We start from the raw sequence: 21865 nt of genomic DNA, 5'->3' as shown, positions 1-21865 counted from the left end.
CATCTGTTTTTCTCCAAACAGATTTGAAGAACCCAACAGATTCAGCAGTCCACAGCCCATTCACAAAACGCCAGGCCTTCACCCCATCTTCAGCCATGATGGAGGTGTTCCTGCAGGAAAAGCCACCTGCAGTGACCACCTCTACAACTGCACCTCCGGCCCCTTCCTCTCCATTGCCGAGCAAGTCCACCTCAGCTCCACAGATGTCCCCGGGATCTTCAGACAACCAGTCCTCCAGCCCCCAGCCGGCTCAGCAGAAACTGAAGCAGCAAAAGAAAAAGGCCTCCTTGACTTCGAAGGTACCTGATCTCTTGGTACTTTGGACTGTGGGACCTGGCATAGTTTTATGAGGGCCTGTCAAGATAGATACAGGCAGTAACTTAAGGCAAGTCATGTTCAAGGTCATAGGGGAGTTAGTTACACCCCTAACTTGTTGCCTTCATTTGATAATTTTTATCAATATTTTTTACATCGCCTTTATTTCCCAATGCATCTTCCCTCCCTCTCCTCTTCCTTTCTCAGAGAGCCATCCTTTCTAACTGAGAAAAATAATTGAGCAAAATGCTCAACACATCAAAAAATTCTGAAATTAAATGCAGTACTCGATAACCATGGTCTCTAACTCTGCAAAGAAGAGAGGGAATGGCATTCTTTTATCTCTAATTAGGAGCCAAGCTTGGTTATCATCATTTTCCAGCATTCACTTTGGAGTTCCTCCATTTACAATATTATAATCCTTGTGTACATTATTTTTCTGATTCTGTTCGCTTTATTTTGTATTTCTTATAAAGCTTCCTAAAATTATCAGTATTCTTCATATTCCTTGCTTATTAACAGCACAGTAATACTTGATTATATTTGTGTACTCTAATTTATTTAGCCATTCCCCAGTTGATAAGCATCTACTTTTTACAGTTTTTTGACAATATAAAAAGTGCTTATTTTAGTATTTTGGTTTATATTGAGTGGTGGGAGCTACCTGGGGGTGTAGTGAAGAGAACGCTGGAATAAAGAATCAGAAAGATTTGAGTTTAAATCTGGTCTCAGACAGTACTTGGGCAAATTACTTAATCTCTGAAAGCCTCAGTTTCCTCATCTGAAAAATGGGGATAATAATAGTATCGCCCTCACAGGATTATGGTTAGGATCAAATGAGATTAACACTTAAAGAGCTATGTAAACATATTAGCTATTATCATCTTCATTTTTATCCTTGGATGAAAGAAAGAGTGGACCGATTTACAGTTACATATCTATTTAGTTTAGTAACAGCTACATACATTTAGTATGTGACTGTGAAATCTTCAAAAGTTATAGAGTAGTTTAACTTTATGAACCTGTTGAAAGGTTTCATTAAAACTCACACCTTCCTTCCTATTGTCTCCTTTCTACAGATTCCTGCTCTGGCAGTGGAGATGCCTGGCTCAGCGGATATCTCAGGGCTAAACCTGCAGTTTGGGGCATTACAGTTTGGGTCAGAGCCTGTCCTCTCAGAGTATGAGTCCACTCCTACCACGAGCGCCTCGTCAAGTCAGACTCCAAGCAGTCTCTATACGAGCACTGCAAGGTACAAGTCAGAGCTGCCTGCTTTTCTGTGGTTTAGGTTTATGTCACTTTAAGACTCCAAAACTAGCCTAAATCTGTTTCAGGTAGGGGAGATGTTGAAGGTAGATTTTTTTTTTCAGATCTTAGAATTGCATTTTAATTGTTGATGTTCTTATGTTTAGTGTTCCTTTAAATCAACACTATCAGGGTCGTGTCATTTTTTAAGGGAGTAGTAATTAATATATGCCTTTTTGACTCCTCTGGTAAATCTTCAGACTTAATGCAGATGATGTAAGTGTAGGCTTCAACACATCTGAAAAACTTGCTGTCATTGGCTTTTTGGAGGCAGCTGGTGGTGCAAGGGATAGAACCCTGCACCTGGAATCATGAAGACCTGAGTTCAAATCCAGACTCAAGACACTTGCTGTGTGACCCTGGGCAAATCCCTTTGTTTGCCTCTGTTTCCTCAGCTGTAATGAAATCTGTATAACACCACCTACCTTGCAGGGTTGTTGTGAGGACCAAATGAGATAATATTTGTAAAAGATTCTTACTTAGTACAGTGCCTCTTGGATAGTGTTATATAAATGCTTATTCTCTTCCCCACTTAAGTGGTATTTTAAGTGTGTGTATTGGGAGGGGGCTAATGTAAGGTACATGGTAAGTATGGGTAGGTGTGAGTACAGTTGCATAATGTAAGTGACATAAAAGATGTGAATAGAGAGATCTGGAAAAAGAGTTGGGTCATATTGTTAGAGTGAGGGATGACTAATGAATAGCTGTAGGTTCTTTTTTGGCTTTTTTTCCGTGGCTCCCAAGGTTAGGATATGTAACAGAAAACCTTGGAGTTACATGATCTTGTCCACCTGTAGCCATTCACTCCACAGGTGTGAAAAGACTCCCTTTCAAAGTAATTAACAATAACTTGCCTATTAAACTTTGAAGGCTTAAAGAGAGGAATGAAGTTGAATAAAATATTGGGCAGTATGAGAGAATGAAACTAGATCATCTCAAGGAAACCTTTTCATTGACCCTCGTAGTTATATTAGTAAATGTTTGTTGAATTAACGCAGTTCCCAAGAATTGGTCCTGAGGTTAAATTTGCTTAAGTTGAATAATAGAGAGTGAATACGATGCTTAGGACTCAAAATGTAAATATTCATTGGGCTGCCCATACTATGAATATAGCACTATTCCCATTCATATTCGTGGCTTTTTTTTTTCTCCTAAAATGGGAGAAAATTAAAGATCCGGAATAGCTGATCCTCCTGAAGGAGTGGAGAGGCAAAATAGATATTTTATCTCTCTCTGGTTACTTAGCTATTGGAGAACAGGAAGTGGTTTGATATCGAAAGTGCTGCTGCTTGGCAGAATTAGGACCAAATGGGTATAAATAAGAGGGAGGTAAATTTCAACTGGATGACTACTTGTCAGGGAATTTACAAACCTGATATAGACTGTAGTACTTTACAGGTTGGTGTTGTAGTTGATGGAATGGATTTAAACTCAGATCATAGCTATGTGATCTAGCTATGTGATGCTGGACAAGTCACTTACCCTCTATTAGCTTCAATTTCCTCATTTGTAAAATAAGGATAATAATAGCACTTACCTTGTATAGTTATAAAGATCACATGGGATAATATGTGTAATTTTGCAAACCACAAAATGCTGTATAAATACTACCTATTACAGATATTCAGTGTTGAATGTTGTAGAGGTTCCTACATGGATTTGGAGTTTGAACTCTTGACATTTAAGGTCCCTCCTATTTAGTTTTACATTTGGCGAATCCTTTGTGCCTTCTAATCAAAGTTGGCAGTCAGGTTTTCTGAACTATATTGTTGCCTGTGCCACTGGTATTATGGGCGCATGTTGTATCCTGAAAGTTGCCAGGAGGAAATGGTAGAGATTCAGACTTGGTAACTTGGTGTTACAGGATTTCTGTATGGGGATTGAGTTAGACCTATAGCCTAGTAGGGCCTTTCCTGAAAACCCTTGTTTATTAGTAAGCTTGACCTATTCCTCACATGATTGTGTGTTTCTCTGTTCATCCCACATAGTGAGTCTTCATCCACAATTTCATCCAACCAGAGTCAGGAGTCTGGCTACCAGAGCGGCCCAATTCAGTCGACAACCTATACCTCCCAAAACAGTGCTCAGGGCCCGCTCTATGAACAGAGATCCACACAGACTCGGCGGTACCCCAACTCCATCTCCTCGTCTCCCCAGAAGGACCTGACTCAGGCAAAGGTAGGTTGTTTAGCAGCCCCTGGTAGGTGGTTGGGAGAACACGAGGACAAAATCCTTGGTTCAACATTTCACCTTGCTACAAATGCTGCAGAGGGTCCTTGGGGAGCACCTGGGCAGAGGCAGGAAAGGAGAGCACATTGCTGCGATTGGGCCAAGCCCAGCTGACTGGTCTCTTGGCACCAAGGAATCATTCTCCCTGGAAGAATAAATGTAAAGATCCCAGCTGATGGAGCAGGGTTTGTGTCTAGTCCAGGGCCTGCCCCATCTCATTGGGATATCTGATTGCTAGAGTGCTAGGTGCATACCAGTAGACCTCATCTGGCTTTGCCTCGTGGCCAGTTGAGGGGGACAGCGTATGCAAGAGGAAATGTGGAGTGATTGCCAGATCTACAGGCTGCCAAATTAATGGCTTGGCTGGACTGCATTACTTCCATAGACATTCCCCCTAAGGATCACTGGTCTGGTTCTGTGAGTCTTTCCAGCATCTTTTTAGGGCTCTGGCCTTCCTTAGTAGATAGGGGGTCATCACTTGCTGTACCCTAATGCACATACATCTTCCCTTCTAAGACTCCCACAAATTCCTTTATCTGGGTGTGGGGAGTGTTAATCCTTTGATTAACCTGTAAATTTCCCCTGAATTCTGGAAGAGAAGGCTTGCTGGTAGAGGCTGAGCTTGGGCAAATGCTAACCTGCCCTCCCTCACTTGAGTCTCTATTTCTTGCTCCAGAATGGCTTCAGCTCCGTGCAGGCCACACAGTTACAGAACACACAATCTGTTGAAGGTGAGTGTTCTTCAGTTTTCTCTCTAATTAAAGGTGTTTTGTTTTATGAACTTTCTAGTATCTGTATAATCAGCATTTCTCAAACTCGATTCCACAAAGTTATTGGAAAGATGTCCGTGAAAAAGAAAGTTATATTCGCAGGCAGGCACAGCAAATCAAACAACCCATCTGCTTTGCTCTCTGTTAGTTGTATACAGTATGTATATGCTCCATAATTATAGAAAACCATTAGATAGGATGAAGAACATTGGGATCAAAAGGATCAAGTTTCTGTTCATGTAGAATCAGATTTTAAGCATATCCAGTAGTACCATGTAATACATGTAATACATAATGAGTTGATTATTGGTTTTAGCAGAAGGAATTTAAAAGATTAGAATGTATTTCTATTAATGGTTTTTTAAAAACTATGTGCAAAAAAAAATGTGATTAGACAAGATTAAAGAATTTGAAGGGAGAAGAAAGTGAAGGTGTCTAAGAGGGACAGTAAAAACAAATATTCACAAACCCAGTTCAGATATAAAAGAAATATACATATGACAGCTGTATTCAATTTGTGCTTATGGTGATTCTGACACACAATGTATTAATGATACAAAATTTATAAAAATAGCTCTGACAAAGTTGTAAAGGCATTTATTGATCAACAAACTGCAGTAAAAATTATAAAACTCTTTTTCGAAGTGGAAATGTGATGAATCAAAATAATCTCTATCTCCCCACTCCCAGATTTTTGTTTATATAAAATAAATGAGGAAATAAAGATTTAATTATCTTTATAGGGTAAGCTATTAAATCTGTCCAATATTCTCATTTACAAAACACCAGTAGGTAAAGGCTGTATATACCCTTTGCACTAAAGCAGTTTGTAATGCTGATAGATTTAGAACAACATGTGAATCAAAGGTTTTTAAAAGTCGACATCATTTGATAATAGTTACAGATATTTACAAATATTTTAAAATTTTTACTGGAGGGGTTCTAAGTAAGTCTTTTAAAAGTGAAAGGTTCTTCCATTGTAAAACATCTGCAAACAGTTGCCTTAGATGATAAATTATAGTCTACTGAAGAGAATTCTGAGCCAACAACTGGGAGAGAGTTATAGTCTTACCTCTGTTCTGACTTACTGATCTTAGCAAATCTTAAACATCCCTTTGCTTTAGTTTCTTTGTTTGGAATGGATATCATGATTTCCCCCTTCCCTTATGAAAATGAGATGGAAAATTATTTTTTAAATGAAATGAAAATAATAACTTCAAATATTTGGGTTTTTTGTAAAGAAAATCAATTCTATAGAAATCAAAGTAGACTTAATAATTACTTATTATAATAAGTAATTAATAATTTTACTTGCTTATAGGTGATGCAACTTTGAATAGTGGTCACATCTTTACTCTTTCCCTGCAGGGCTTCTAAAATTGTAATTTCCCTTTCCTTTCCCCTTTCTTTTTAGGTGCTACTGGCCCTGCGGTGAAATCTGACTCACCCTCTGCTCCCAGCATCCCCCCTCTCAATGACACGGTATCTGCAGCTTCCTTGCTGACCACAGCCAATCAGCATTCATCTGCATTGGGTGGCTTGAGCCACAGTGAGGAGCTTCCAAATACTACCACCACCCAACACAGCAGGTGAGTAAATGGGGATGCTACTGGTCATTGTAGCCCTCTGGGGTCCTTGCTGATACTTAACAGAAGGTCTACCTGAGTGGCATATGGAGTACTTGATTTGAAGTCAAGAAGGGTTTCAAATTCTGCCTCAAACATCTACTAGCAGAATGATCTTGTTAAGCTTAAATGAATAGTCTATGTGAAACGTTTTGTAAATCTTAAAATTCTATGAATCGTTGATTGTTGCTGTTGTTATTATTATTAGCAAAGGTTGCTATAGCCCTGGCTTTGCTATAATCAGATGACTTAAGAACTTTGGAGGCAAAAAGGAATTTCCTTCATTTTCCAGCAACCACTTGTTTTACTGATCATTTCAAATAGAGTGATTGCCTTCTGGTCCTTTGGTTCCCCACCCACCCCCTTTTTTCATGACTCCTTGCCTGATTTAGCATCCCAAGAAGAAAGAGATGGCTGAGGTCCTTTGACTGAAAATACTTTCTCTGTATCTTTCTAGCACATTATCTACACAACAGAATACACTTTCGTCATCATCATCTTCTGGGCGCACTTCAACATCAACTCTTTTGGTGAGTATAAGTTGATGTTGCAGCTCGGATACAAGACTTCCTTCTATTTACTACCTCTCCACAGGAAACTTCATTCCCCACTTCTACTCACTTATTTTGTGACCCTGAATCAAGTCATTTAACTCCTTTGTAAAATAAACATGGTTAAACAAAAAACCACCAAGATTTGAGATGAATTTGGTGTGAGTGTATGTATAAATGTGCTTTCCAAATTCCTTGATTTAAAAAGGTTTCTCCAGGGTAAATAACAAATTTGCAAATTTTCTTAAGAATTTAGGAGATTACAGTGAAAATTTGACTACAAGAGGATAGAGGTGACAGGGTGATGGCAAGTGAAGTGAGGGGTGAGAGAGTAGACCCTGCTAGTAATGGAGTGGTGCGACCAATCATTTGAACCTCAGCAGTGGACATTCACAAGTCAGTATTGTAGTTGTTGAGTCATTTCAGTAGTGTCTGACTCTTCGTCACCCCATTTGGGAATTTCTTGGCAAAGATACTGGAGTGGTTTGCCATTTCCTTCTCCAACTTATTTTATAGATGAGGAAACTGAGGCAAACAGAGTTAAGTGGCTCGAGCAGAGTCACAGAGCTAGTAAGTCTGAGGCTGGATTTGAAGTCTGGGAGAGGAGTCTAACTGACTTCAAACCCAGTTCTTTATCCACTACACCACCTAGCTGTTGTAGTAAAGTTGTTCTAACAACTTGGCTCCTGAAAGTTTCAAAAGCATTTTTTTTTGATTGAACCTGTATTTATTGGTATAGGGAACTTCCTATACCAGTTCAGTTTGACATCTTTTCTTCAACTTAGAGAGTTGCCTGAGGCCCTCAGCGGTTAAGTCATTAAGTCATAGATTCAGAGGTAGAAGATACCTGAGAGACCATCTATGACCTTATGAGTCATTGCAGCCTTGAGTGGTTCCCAGCCATTATATAATGCCTTCCTTTTCTCTTGGTCTGGCATATGCATTACATCTGTATCTGAACTGTTAAAATGGAGGCCAAACTTGGAGCTTTTGACAACAGAATTTCTTTTTTTTTTTTAAAATTTTTATTAATTTATTTTGATTTATCAGCAATTACTTCCATAAGCTTTTGAGTTTAAAATTTTTCTCCCCCTCCCTCCCCAAGATGGCGCACAATCTGGTATAGGCTATACATATACATTCCTATTAAACATATTTTCACATTAGTCATATTGTAAGGAAGAATTAGTACCAATAAGAGGAACCACAAGAAAGAGGAAACAAAACAAAACAGAAGGAAAAAAATAGCAAGTAGTATGCTGCAATCTGCATTCAAACTCCATAGTTTTTTCTTTGGATGTGGATAGCATTTTCTATCATAAGACTTTTGGAGATTTGACAACAGAATTTCACCAATTTTTTGCAGCATTTCACCAAAAGTGACTTTTCCCAGGAATATGAATAAAAGCAGGAATGTCAGTGATTTTAATAGGACCTCATTTTGGACTGTTAAGCAGAAGTTTTAGGATCCTCAGGTTTCCTAGAGAAAAGGATTTGAGTAGATATTTCAGGCCTGCCTTTCAGATATCCTTTTCCAATCTACTCTGGAACTCAACTTAGCCTATCTACTAGACTGAGGCCTCTGGAGAGGTTAATTGAGTTGCCTAGTAGCAGAGCTGACCTTCTGATTCCTATTCTAGTGCTTGCTGCTGTACAACATGAACCTTTAATAGGGCTAAATTTCTAGGAATTTTAGTTGGAATTTGAATCTTTTGGGGGCGTCTATAAAACTACCATCTGTTACTTTGTTTGAGAAGCTTAAGTAATTGTCCACTTTTTGAGGGCAGGAACTATCTTTTGTTCTTCTTGCATCCTCAGTGCTTAACATAGTCCTTGACACATAGTAAGCACTTAATAAATGTTTATTGACTGACTAAATTTAAAATACTCACTGAGCTTTAAGATCCTTTTACCATTCTTATGATTTTGAAGGTATTTCTCTCTTCTATATACCTTGAGATCATAGGTCCATAATATTTAGAGTTGGAAGGGATTATTGACATCTTCTAGCTCAACCTCCTCATTTTATAGATATGGGAACTTAGACCCAAAGTAGTTGAAGAAATTGCCCAAGGTCATGCTGGTTGAAGAATTAGGATTTGAATATGAATATGAATTTTGAAAATTGGGAGGGACCTCAGCAGGCATCTTATCTAACCCATGTTCTAAAGGAATCCCCACCAGAGCACAGCTGACTGGGGATTGTTTGGCTTCAGCTTGAAAACATTAAAGGAGAGGGGACCTAGCATGTCTCAAGGCAGCCTTTTCCACTTACAGGTAGCTCTAATTGTTAGGAATTTTTTCCTGAAATTAATTCTGAATTTGATGCTTTTTAATTTCCATCTGATTCTGCTACCTCAAGGCAAAACAAATTAATTTAATCCCCCTTCACATGACATCCCTTCATATACTTTAATTTGAACTCAGATTTTGTTTCCAAATCTGTGCTTTTTGCATTATACCATGCTAGTTTTTTATGGAGTTCCCAATTATCCTTGCATTTGAATGGGTACTTTATTTCTGACCTGATGACAACTCCTTCCCAGATGATGAAATAATTCAACACATTGTATCCCAGAATGGTCTTGGATATGAGAGATGTTTTATGGGTGCCGCACTCATCTCCTAGTCTTTGTCTGGTGAAGATTGATTCCTTAGGCAAAAGGCAGCTTTACAGATCCGTGGCTTCGATTGTGGTATAATGAAAGCAGGAACAATTTGGTTGTCAGAACATCTGAATTAAAATTCCTCTTCAGTGTCTTACTGTGTGTGGCCGTAGGCTAAGTCTTTTTACCCTTCTCACATGCCTTATGTGAAGTTTCCATATTGGTTATGTTAGTTTCATCCTCTGTTTTTTGGAGTAACAGGTCTCGGCCAAAATGGTTCTGTGTTTGAGAAACTGATCCTCAGACCTCTGCTAGCTGAAGGGTTGTACTCTTCCCACTGTATTGGCATGGGGCACTTATGTAATCTCTTAACTCTTCTGACTACATGAGTTCATTGCTTGGTTAGTAGGAGGGTCTTGGACTTCTTACATAATATACCAACTTCTGTTCCCTTCTACCTCCCTATCTCTTGTTTTTTTTGTTTTGTTTTGTTTTTGTTTGTTTGTAGCACACAAGTGTTGAAAGTGAGGCGAGCCTTCATTCTTCCTCCAGCACTTTCTCTACTGCATCCAGCACAGTCTCGGCGCCTCCTCCTGTGGTCAGCGTCTCATCCAGCCTAAACAGTGGCAGTAGTCTAGGCCTCAGCCTGGGCAGTAACTCTACCGTCACCGCCTCAACCAGAAGCTCAGTCGCCACAACTTCAGGTAGCCCTACTTGGGAGGTGGGTGGTACCTCTTCAGGGTAAGGAGGAAGAGGAATGGTCATTTATCATATTAGAAGTACACTTTCTCTTTCAGGTAAAGCTCCCCCCAACCTTCCTCCTGGGGTCCCACCGTTGTTGCCTAATCCATATATCATGGCTCCAGGGCTGTTACATGCCTACCCGGTAAGTGGGATTTGGGGGATGTCTCTCTGCAGAGTAAAGTTGTCTCTCTTTTTCTCTTCCCTTTTGCTTCATAATTCTGCCTACCGAGTGGGTACTAGAATAAGAATATTCCAGAATAAGCTAGTTGGAATCACATATGAACAAGGGAGTTCATTTTTTTTTTTTTTTTTTTGGTTTTACAGCATAAAAGAGGAAGAAAAATGAGGTCTAGTCAAGTTATGCCATCATCCATGCCTGGAGTGGCTCTTTAGTGGTTTGAATGTAAATTTGAGATCTTTCTCAATTTATCTGGAGAAAGTTGTTTTCTTCCCCATGTCTCTTTAGTATGCCTCAGGGAAGACTTGGGATTTTGGGATTGAATTTTTCAGTATTCTTTGCTAGGGTTGTTGACTCCAAACTTGGCAGAAGACTTCACCTCTCCAACTTCCTGACTTCAAAAACGTTAATGTGCTTTTAAAGCTCCTACAAGTACAAAAAAAAAACCAAAACAAACAAACCAAAAAAAAAAAAAACCCTAGTACCAACTCAGTAGATAAAAGCTGAGGGGTAACTGAGTGATAGAGTATATAGTTATTTGACAAGGCTTTTTAGGAGAGAGATTTTAAGCCAGATTTTGAAAAAGGTTGATAAAAATTGATGAATAGATTTTCATCCCAGATCTACATTAAAAGTATAATCATGCATACATTACCCTTTTGGGCCTTTTGTTTTTTCCCAGAAATCATATATGTTCTTTTCTGGCCTTGTAAAGTTTTCTTGGTAAGGAGATAGAATGGAATTTCTCTTTAGAAGCTGGCTGTTGGTTTCTCTTGACTCTTTTTTTTTTTCTTGTCCTGTCCTTAGCATATTTGAGTATGGTATAGGAAGGACATAGTGACTAACCTTCCCTCATCACAGATACATCTGTGTTTTTCAGCCACAAGTGTATGGTTATGACGACTTGCAGATGCTTCAGACAAGATTCCCCTTGGTGAGTATGTGGGGTAGAGTCATGACAAAAAAAGGTGCTCAGAGAGACTGGGAGTTGGTGGGAAGAGATGATTTCTTAATGCAATAAGAATCAAAATTATGTGACAAGTTGGGGACCCCTGCCTGACATTCCTCAGCTCCCTGGGACTTGGAGTGTCTTGCTTTGTCCCTGGCAAATCCAGAGAGCCATATCTGTTTGTTCAAGAGAGTAATCTTGGCCGTGACTCTTGAGGAGACGACTTCAACAGGCCTGGGAGATAGATCAGGACCAAGGAACCTTGTAGGTATTTGGGCAACTTAAATGCGCACACCCGTAGACCTTACCTGACTCTGTCTATAGTCAAGCAGGGGGGACAGTATGTGCCAGAGGAAACAGAGCTTCTGTGAGCTATGGCCAGCATCATCAATGGCTGGTTGTATTGCATTACTCTAACATCTTGTTTCGACCCTGTGGAGGATCACTGGGATTGGGACAAAAGTATGGAGTCTCAGCCTGCTTGTTCTGTTTTCTAGGATTACTACAGCATCCCGTTCCCTACACCTACCACTCCGTTGACCGGGAGGGATGGTAGCCTGGCCAGCAATCCTTACTCTGGTAGGACTGGAATGGGGCTGGACATGATGTTGGAGCTAATGAGACTTGTCCTTGAGGTGTTTTGTCAGCCCCAGGAAGGGGCTGGAACAAACATAAGATGTTAAATTTTGTCTCCTAGTGGAAAAGGCTAGTTGCTGTGGCTACTTTCCCAGCTTTTCCATGGTTCTACTGTTTTTTCATCAGCTTTTCTGAGAAAATACCCTGACCCATACTTTACCTTGTGACCTCACCTTCTAATCTTAAGTTTCTTGAGTTCATCTTTCCTTCTTCTCCTTGTCCTTTTTTTGGTAACAGTGTTGTTGCCTATTAGACATCCAGTTTCCTTGGTCTTTATGTTTTTTCTGATCTGTCATTATTTTGGTATACTAGCCTGGGAGTCTAAATGATCATTAGCTGTGTGATCTAGAAAAAGTTCCTTAATCTCTTTGAACTTTGTTGTCCTTTTCTGGAAGAGTCTTTTCCCACTGCTGACAGGGCTGAGAATCCAGAGAGAAGACCTATAATGTGCTTTGTAGCTGTGAAGGGCTGTGTGAATGTAGCTTCTATCCTTCTGTCCTCCATCTGGAATCTTCTATCCTTCATTCTCCTCATCTCATAGAGATGTAGCTCTTTCACCTGTGTGTATGCACTAGAGGGGAAAGGGAAGCTAGCTTCAGTGAAACATGACTAGTTGGCATCACCTGAAGGCAGATACCCAGAGAGTGAGTGCTAAGGGAGACCCATTTCCAAAGTGGTGAAAGAGGGCATGGATTAGCAGTGTAGTAGAAGAAAGCTGTGTAGAATTTTTTTTTTTTTTTTTTTTTTTGGTGAGGCAGTTGGGGGTTAAATGACTTGCCCAGAGTCACACAGCTAGTAAGTGTTATGTGTCTGAGGCCAGATTTGAACTTAGGTCCTCCTGAGTCCAGGGCCAGTGCTCTATCCACTGCGCCACCTAGCTGCCTCCGTGTGGAATTTTGAGGGAGATATCCTGGGGGTCCCTTACTGTTGCCCTGTGTGCCAACTATTACATAGTCACCATCAACACACACTGAAGCGCCCTCCATGTAGTAGGCATTCAGGAAATTTTCCTAAACTTGATTGTGGTTTTATGAGTGCCTGCTGTGTGTTCAGAACAGTTGGGATTATCAGAGAGGTATAGAATTTGGTAGCTGGGAAAGGGAGAAAGTATGGCAGATAAATATTCCAGGTAGAAGGAATGGCATCTGTCTGACTCATTGGTATCCAGAAATCATCAGGGAAAACCTTTACACAGTCTTTAGAAGCCCTAGCATGCGTAGTTCTGGGAAATAGTCAGAGGACCTGGGTTTTCATCACAGCTCTACCACTAAGTAAAAATATGACACTGCGTGTTACTTAACCTGTTACTGAGTTTTTACAGCTCTGAAAAGGTATCCCCAGGAAATATATGATTCCACATTGGCATGAGAGGTGAAGGGGCCCATGTACACTTGGTCTTTCTTGGCATAGGTGACCTCTCAAAATTCGGCCGTGGAGATGCCTCGTCCCCAGCCCCAGCCACAACCCTGGCACAGCCCCAGCAGAATCAGACGCAGACTCACCACACCACACAGCAGACATTCCTGAACCCGGCGCTGCCTCCTGGCTACAGTTACACCAGCCTGCCGTACTACACAGGGGTCCCGGGCCTCCCCAGCACCTTCCAGTATGGGCCTGCTGTATTCCCTGTGAGTACCTCACCTTCATCATTCCCTAGAGGGCAGGTTTCCTGATCTGCATTCACTCACTCTGACTCTTCCAGTACTGCTGGCTTTCTCAGTAGGTGGGAAGGCATTCCTGATCCCAAACCTTCGGGTGGTGTGGAAGGTGGGGAAGTGGGGCGAGATAATGGTTGTTTATCTCTATGTAGAATAAATGAGGAGTGTATTCTCATCTAGAAATTTTCCACAGACATGTTAATAGCCTGATCTTCCCTCCCCACATTGACCTTCACTTGACCATTTTTGACAGCATTGGTAGGTTCTTAAGACTTTCATTCTGGTAATAAAGTGAGCATTCCACATTCCTTAACTGAGTTCAGTTCCCACATTGAACTGACCAATATACTGCTATGAGTTAGTACCATGGGACAGGGTCAGGGCTGTCCTCACTGGTCACTGAGGCCCCACCCCCTTTCTCTTCCAGGTCGCTCCTACCTCTTCCAAGCAGCATGGTGTGAATGTCAGTGTGAACGCATCGGCCACCCCTTTCCAACAGCCAAGTGGGTATGGATCTCATGGATATAACACTGGTAAGCCCATCTTGATCCCAGATGTCTTGATGTTCAGGGGGAATTGGCTGTGGGGGCAATCTTGGAGGGGTCACAGTTAGGGTTGGAGAATCCTATGAAGAGGAGGTGCTAGGCGTTGGGCAGTTGGCCTTTAGCCTCTGTTCAGCACCAGCAAGAAAATTTGGCATTGTGTTCTAGTGCCCACTTACCCACACCTGGGGGATTGTCGGGGCATGTGTTGGCTGCCAGATAGCATGGCTGGCAGTAGTGGGGGCGGAGCAGTGCTGCTGGGCAAAGGGACCTGAAATTTGGTTGAGATGATGCCAGTGGAGGCAAGTGGCAATATGTGTGGCACCAATAAACTTGAAGGGGATAGATAGATTCATTGTACCTAGGATTGAATATGTCCTTGGGAGACTGTGACTGGCTCAGTGCTGTTCTCTTTATGTGCCTAGGTTTTTCTTGTGGTTTCTCTTCCTCAGATAAGGGAACATGAGTGAAGTTTAGGGGTGGAGGGTGAAATAGTAATACATGGAGAAGTAATTGGGAGAGTGGGCTAGGAGAGTTGTATCTTCAGTGGTTCTTTCAGTTGTATGACCGTTCTCTTTGCACAAGCCTGGTTTCATGTCTCTGCTGATAAGACAGCTCTTTAACAACTCATGTTTTGAGCTCAACCATGAAGAAGGCAGATTACAGGGAAGTGGTGATGGTCCCTAAAGTAGATGTTGGGGTAGAAAACATTCTGCCTGGCACCTGACTGATTTTTCTAACTCCCTCAGAGATTCTGAGTCAAGGGGGAGGACCATTCAGTTTTATTCTTCCTTTTCAGCGGCTTTGCAGGTTCAGTTGTGTATGGGAAGGAGAATGTTGCATTGGTGGGAGTGGGGTTTGCCTCCTTATGAGTCCTTTAGAGCCTTCAGCTCAGTCTCAGCTCCAGAATAATCTGGAGGCAGCAGCTTTTGTGCTTCCCCCCTTCTCTGTGGGAACCAGGTGGGTAAACTATCCCAGATTTTTTAATAATAGGGAATGGGGCACGTGGGTACTTCAGGAGCTGCTAGTGGGGTGGAGGCATGAAGCTGTAATGTGTGAGTTGGATTAGTGTTGTGGATTTGGGCTGAGTGTTTCTGGGAAGCCCCATCGTGCCAGGTTCTAAGCCCAGCTATGCCCTTTCATTGAGCAGAGAGTCTCCATTCCAAACACCTCAGAAGTGTGACTTGTGAAGAGGGTTATAAACCCCCTCCTTGGAGTGACCTCATCCCTATCACCAAAACATTAGCTTTAGATACTGGCTGGGCCAGGGTCAGAAATCTGAGAGAACAAGATAACATGGGGTTTTGTGGTCCTGTCTGATTACAGAAAAACCAAGGGTGAGTGGGGGCAGCATTGCATTCCTCCCCTTCTCCTTCCTGCCTTCCCTTGCCCAAGATTTTTAGAGACCTGATGTGATTCATTTTAGAAGCCCCATTCCCCCAACCCCATAGGGGATTCTGGTCATTCCCCCTCCCTCATCAACCTCTTAAATTCATTTATTTTTATGTATCTGATTCCTTTTAGGAAGAAAATATCCACCCCCTTACAAGCATTTCTGGACGGCTGAGAGCTAATTTGGCCCATGGCTGGGGGCTGTGTTTTGTGTGTGTGTGTGAATTTGCACTGAAGTCTTGTTTCAGAAACCAGACCACTGAGGAAAGCCTGCTGAGCTGAGGCCAAGGCCTACGTGGCTTGGGGGAATGAGTTGGTGGATACCTTCTGGGCTTTTGAACCTGCCCCCCTCCCCCCTCTCGGTGTGTCTGACCCCGTCTTAACCATTTCGAGTACAAGCGGTGCAGCGCCTCTGAAGCCGCAATGCACACACCCACTGTTGCTTTTGATTTCTGGAAGGCATGTAGTTTCAACTTGTAACAAATATTTGTAGTCTTCAATAAACTGTGGTATTTCTTTAGCTAACTCTGGCGTTCTTTCCGTGCATGTCTCTCTGGACAACAGGAGCTAATATTGTGCTGTGGCATATGGGGGATGGAAGGGTGGAAGGATGATCTTGTCAATCAAACCGCAGCACAGCCAGAGAAGCCACTGGTTAACTTCTTGGTACACTGGCCTTCTCAGGAAGAGGGTAGTAGTCTCAGGTCCCAGCCTATTGGTTATTGAGAAAAGCTAAATTTGTAATGAACTCCTGACTTCCCAAGCTTAATCTCTATTCACCTTTCCATTCATTCCTCTCTTTGTTTCTACTCTAAGGCAAGGCATTTGGAGTAGCATTGAGGTACCCATGTTAAGAGAGGTAGAAGAATTGGCACTGGGGATCCAGAGCTTGGGAAAAGTTTTCAGTAGCTTAACTGCTGTTCCTGCCTCTTGAAGACCAAGGGGCTGACTCAGATATGACCTGGTCATTAATAACCACCTAATGTATGTTTTGGTCCCTTTATGAATCCTCTCTAATCAGAGGTAGGGCATTGTACCTCTTTTCCTTCAAGCACATGTGACTCTTTAGTGGTCCTCATGGATTTCTGGATGTAACCAAGGTTCTGTGGGTAAGGTTTTGTCAGTGTCTTCTTGGCTCCCTTCCCAATCCAGCTTGCACACCAATCAGCCTTCTTTTTATGGAGTCATTTTGGGGGAGCTAGACCCTTCTTTGGGAGGGAGGGTGTCAAATTCATTCAACAGTCTATCCTCCCCAATTTTTTGTCCTGGCTAACTAGAAATCCAGCTGTTTGCCTCTCCTTGGATCTTTTTCAGATATTGGAACCCTTAAATGATATAGAGATCTGATCAACTTTTCCCAGTCATAGGTGCTTGAGGTTCACCATACTAGGGGAGATGTGTTCTTACTGTTTCTCCTGTTACAACGTTTCACACTGTGTTGATGTGATTATAACTGTTCCTTTGGGGAGGAGGGCATTATAATCTTGAGAGGATCTTGCCTAGTCCCTTAGTTGGGGTGAAGACCCCTCTAGTTGTTAACCTTTATTTCTTTCCCTACTTCATAGCTATGAGACTGAAGGTTTTCCTTTTTCTCTCTTTTTGCCTCCCCCTCTCTCCAAAAAGATATTTATTGTGGGAATGGGAACTTATTCCCAGTGGCTCCTGATCAGAGCTAGACAGGGTGTCACAGAGGACCCACATTTCTCTCCACCCACAAATGGAAAGCCTAGCCCTTCATTCTGTTGTCAGTGATTCCCAGTTTCCCAAGGGACCCCCAGCAGTATTAGCTAACTATCTCTAGCAATAAAGGTGAACCTGTGTTGCCTTTGGGTTTGCCTTCTAAAATTAACTCTTATCCCATCTAGCATTAATCCTACCCTCCTGCACACTTCCTCTTAGGTTTAGTCCTTCTAACTAGGTTCCTACCCTAATACTTAGGAATCAGAAATTTTGCTTCCATTACAAATTTAGCTAAGAGAAACATCTAGGGCTTAAAGAAAACAAATAACTGACAGTATTCTTTGTCTTTTTCCCTCTTACCTATCTGTGGTGCCTTAAGATATAGAGTGGAGGCTACCCTGGGAGTAGGGAAATATTTATTGTCAGTTGGGAGCTTCCTGAGCTGGTCAGGACTTGTATGGGGGAGGGATTTTCCTGGCTAGGATGTCCCTTTCTCTATTGAGAAGGCCTCAGTTGGGTATACAGTCTCTGTTTTGAGATGACTAGAAGCTGAATGTAGGCTTGAATATAAAGAAGGACTTGGATTCTAGGTCTGGAATGAGCACCTCCAGTGTTAAGGGATAGGATATGAATAATGCATAAGGATAATAGGTGGAGGGATCTTCAGTTGTGATTTGATTACTGTGGAAAATGGCTTGTATCCCTCTCTGGTTACCCTGGAACTGTAGCAGTAGGAGAGACTTCCTGTCAGGAAGATATGAGACAGGATATCTCACTTAAAACTCTGGCAACTAAGATGATGGGACTATGTAAATGGCATTTGAATTCTCTATTCCTTGTGGACAGTGGCTTCTATGCATTATTGCCTACATGGTGATCTGTATGCCAGCCCATTTATACCTCTAGCAGACACCTCTGGGAAAACTGGTGTGAGTAAATTGAAACTGACCACTTCTGAGTGAGCATAGAGGTCAGGTAAAGGACACTGGCTATAGACCTGAGTTGGCCTCTTTTGTTTTGGCATTCACCTTGACGTACAGCTCCGGAGCCCAGGAGTTCCCTTGGTACTTGGATAGAGGTTTGGTGCCTATTGAGGTAGACATAATTGGGGTGGGAAGGTGGAAGGGTGAAATGATTCTAAATTAACTTGTAAAAATTATTGAATTACTGTTGGAATTTGGGACAGAGGGTCCTGGAGATTGTTTGTGTTAACTCTGGTTTGGATGTAGGCTTCACTGGAAGCTGGACTGTCACCTCTTACCCATACTCAGAAACAAGCCAAGCTAATTCTTAGGGAGCCTTTGTATCATGGGCCCTTATTGTGACTGGACTGAAGCTTCCCATGCAGTGATTGAGTTGGAAGAGCCTCAGATAGCATTACCTTGACCTCCCCTATCAACCTACTTCCCACCTCCCCTGACTTGAGGAACCAGGGGAAAAGGACAGTCAGCTATGTTAATCCTCCTATCTATTTCTTCCTTTCTCAGGTGTATCAGTCACCTCCAGTAATACAGGCGTGCCAGATATTTCGGGTTCTGTGTACTCCAAAACTCAGGTAGGTCCTTAGCTCACTCAGCAGAGGTAGAGAAAGAGGCTGTCGTAATAATGGTGCAAAGTAGGCCTTGAGAGAGGTGTCAAGAGACCCAAATTCTTGGATCAGGGCATTTGATCTTAAAAAAAAAAATCTCCCTTCTCTAAAGGTTTATCATTTCTGTTCCCCCCTGCTTCTTCAGAATGAAATGGAAGAGTAGAAATGACAGATAAAGATGAGGAGTAGCCAACTCTCAGTATCAAGAGTTTACTATAATTTACTAAGGATTTTGGGGAGATGTCCATTTTTAAGGCCGTCAGTACCCAAGAATTTTCAAACTACTTCACCATTTCTTCTAAGAACTCAAAAGTAGCTCTGAATGCTATCTACCTTTACACATGACAGTCCTAAATTCAACAAGTGTCATTGGCATTTTTAACCTGTAGTTAACACTCTACAAGATAGGCAAAAATAAAAGACAGTGGAAGTAAGGATCTTGCTGTCTTGGAGTTTTCAGTCTAGTTCGATGAATTGTCAAGAATGAAGGATGAAGTGTTAGAGGATAGGGAATCAGTAGTAGTCAGGAATGGCTCTGCTGATGCCATTGTGCTTTTTCCCCATCCCTGAACAGCAGTCCTTTGAGAAACAAGGTTTTCATTCTGGAACTCCTGCTGCCTCCTTCAACTTGCCTTCAGCCCTGGGGAGTGGAGGGCCTATCAATCCGGCCACAGCTGCTGCCTATCCGCCAGCCCCTTTTATGCACATCCTGACCCCCCATCAGCAGCCACACTCCCAGATCCTCCATCACCACCTGCAGCAGGATGGCCAGGTAACACACTATTCCCCTCTTGTCTTTCTTCTCCCACTGATCCTTTTCCCTACCACTCCTTAAAGCTGCCTCCCCCTTCCCTCTTCCCTTCCCTTTCCCCATCTATCCCCAGCGCCGGCCATGGGCACACAACACACACAGACACAAGCGTACATGACACAAGCGGCCGGCAAGGGAGTTGACAGAGAGGGGGCCAGGTTGGGGAGCTCTTTGCTTAGTTCGATAGGTATCTGGAGGGAGTTTGAGTCCCCTCCCCACTGTGGCACACTTTGTCCCCTATATTTTCCCAGTAGCCCTGGACCATGCCCTACCCCTCCCCAATCCTGCCACTATAGCTTTCCCTTCTAACCATGGATTTCTATTGTCAAAGTTTGTCCCTTTATTTTCCATATATCCTGGTTCTGCCTCAGCTACCATATTTGCAGATGATTCTCTGTTGCCAGCGCCAGCAGGAGGAGCAGGTAATGAAACTCTCTGAATGATATAATTGTACCTACCCCCTGCCAGTCCCAAACCCCACTTGCCACAGCCCTGGGGAAATCAAGGAGAAGAAAGATTGCGCGGCCACAAATCGGGATACACAGACACACATAGACACACTCACACATCTTGCTGGGCTCTCCGGCCTCCCCTTCCCTTCTCCTCCTCTCCTTTTCTCTCTTCCCAATTGTAGATGGCACTTGGCTATTAGAGTGGATAGGGTTCTTGGGAAAGCATCTGAATCTTGGAGGCCGTAGACAAGTCTCCCCGCACTACCCTGCTTAGTATATAGGGGTCCATTGATGTGATGGGGGTGGGGTGGCGGAAGGGGTGTTGTGGAGCCCATTCTGTTAGTGCCCTATCTCCACAGCAGAATGCTGTGCTCCCTTGTTTCCAACTGCCTTATTTCTAAGGCAGTGCAAATAAGGAGTCACACAGATCAAAATCAGTTAAAGCAGCTCTTGGATCACTCATCTGAGAAATCTTTTTCCAGATGAGTGGCCTTTTTGGTGAGATGGGAGGGGTAAGATGGAGAATGAGCAGAAACTGACTTAGTCCCTTAAATGAGTTCTGAAGGCATCTTGCCCTCTGCATTTTCTTCTTGTCTTGAAATCAGAATTGTGCTATTGCTGACCGGAGAGGGACTAGAACTTCCAAGGGTTTCACCGATTATGCAGACAACAACTTCTTTGGATTAAGGGCTTAAGGGAGAGTGTAGCCTTTGAATGATCTTTTGGCAGGAGGAGAAATGGAGGAACATGACAGTTCCCAGGCCTTCCCACCAAAAGGTCCCTGCTAATTGGCCTCCTTTCTCCTCCCTGTCCTCCCCCCACCCCAATATCCCTTCCCCTGCAGACGGGCAGCGGGCAACGTAGCCAGACCAGCTCCATCCCGCAGAAGCCCCAGAGCAGCAAGTCTGCCTACAACAGCTACAGCTGGGGGGCCAACTGAGGCCCTGGCCCTCTTCACCTCCTTGGCCCCCCTACCTGCCGAGAGGGCCTCTCAGCCTGGCACCTAAGGAAACAGCTACAACACAAAAGCACGTGGAGCGGAGGGTCCTGCTGCGCCCCCGCAGCCTGCCCCAGGCCTCAGCTTCACTTCTGAAGGCCCATTTCTTTCCTCTCCTACCTATCCTCTTGTATGTAATATAGGATTTGTATTTTTTTCCTTTCTCTTTTTTCTTCTCTCCCTACATTACCCCTGCATTCAAGATTATGAAACTCTTTGCTGTGGGCTGTGGGCTCTGGCCTTCCTCTTCCTCTTCCTGCTCACCCTGGTGGTGGGAAGTGGCTGGGGGAGAGGACTCCAAATAGATATCATCAGCCCAACAGCCCTAAGTCTCCCTTTTTATTATTAGGAAAACAAAACAAAAAAGTCATGAATATGAACAGAATTGTCAGATGAATTAGTTGAAGTGGTTTTTTTTGTACTGTGTCCTCAAATTTAATGGATTAATGTGTCTTGTATATATAAAAAGAAAACCTCTACCTTCAGCCTCTGCCCATTCTTGCTTCGTCTAGGATGTCCTCAGTCTCCCTGATGACCAGCTGGGTGAATAAGTATTACTGTACCAACTGGGCCTCTACTAGCAGGCTCCGAAGGCAGTGGAATAAAATGAAATCTTCGCCCTTTAACAACTCTTAACTATGATGTGCCGGTGTCCCCTTCTTCCTGACCCTGACAGTCATTCAGCTCAGTTCTCAGAAGCATCTCACCTTTAGTGTTAAACTAGGGAGTGAGAAGGGCAGTGGGGAGAAACTGGGTTGGAAACAATGTTTTCAGACAGAAAAGCAATGGAACATGGGCTGCTCTAAACAGATTACTTGGGAAGCACCCAGGAGAAGG

General features: G+C 42.8%; 1 protein-coding gene and 2 non-coding genes across 10 annotated transcripts in view; all 3 read left to right on the top strand.

Moving 5' to 3' along the window:
* LOC114050196 (ubiquitin-associated protein 2-like) overlaps nucleotides 1–21664 on the top strand; it is a 45052-nt gene extending 23388 nt beyond the window's left edge. Inside the window, exons 10-25 of one of the 8 annotated variants that reach the window (XM_027871826.1) lie at nucleotides 22–299; nucleotides 1395–1567; nucleotides 3609–3798; nucleotides 4526–4580; nucleotides 6034–6208; nucleotides 6702–6774; nucleotides 9910–10105; nucleotides 10199–10287; nucleotides 11204–11257; nucleotides 11770–11851; nucleotides 13319–13536; nucleotides 13994–14099; nucleotides 18668–18735; nucleotides 19343–19540; nucleotides 19939–20001; nucleotides 21541–21664. In XM_027871826.1, coding sequence (XP_027727627.1) covers nucleotides 22–299; nucleotides 1395–1567; nucleotides 3609–3798; nucleotides 4526–4580; nucleotides 6034–6208; nucleotides 6702–6774; nucleotides 9910–10105; nucleotides 10199–10287; nucleotides 11204–11257; nucleotides 11770–11851; nucleotides 13319–13536; nucleotides 13994–14099; nucleotides 18668–18735; nucleotides 19343–19540; nucleotides 19939–20001; nucleotides 21541–21579 — 2057 coding nt within the window. In that variant the 3' untranslated portion in view covers nucleotides 21580–21664. The other 7 variants (XM_027871823.1, XM_027871825.1, XM_027871824.1 and 4 more) reach the window with 7 other exon arrangements.
* Nucleotides 4096–4236, top strand: LOC114050268. Its single transcript, XR_003569973.1, has one exon. It is a non-coding gene; the product is annotated as a small nucleolar RNA SNORA58 (small nucleolar RNA).
* LOC114050266 lies at nucleotides 11560–11694 on the top strand. The gene has a single exon (XR_003569971.1). It is a non-coding gene; the product is annotated as a small nucleolar RNA SNORA58 (small nucleolar RNA).
* Nucleotides 21665–21865: the final 201 nt, after the last annotated feature.

Source organism: Vombatus ursinus, unplaced genomic scaffold (assembly GCF_900497805.2).
Source record: "Vombatus ursinus unplaced genomic scaffold, bare-nosed wombat genome assembly UNPS02014798.1, whole genome shotgun sequence".
Classification (NCBI taxonomy): Eukaryota; Metazoa; Chordata; class Mammalia; order Diprotodontia; family Vombatidae; genus Vombatus; species Vombatus ursinus.
This window is presented reverse-complemented; position numbering and strand designations above follow the sequence as displayed.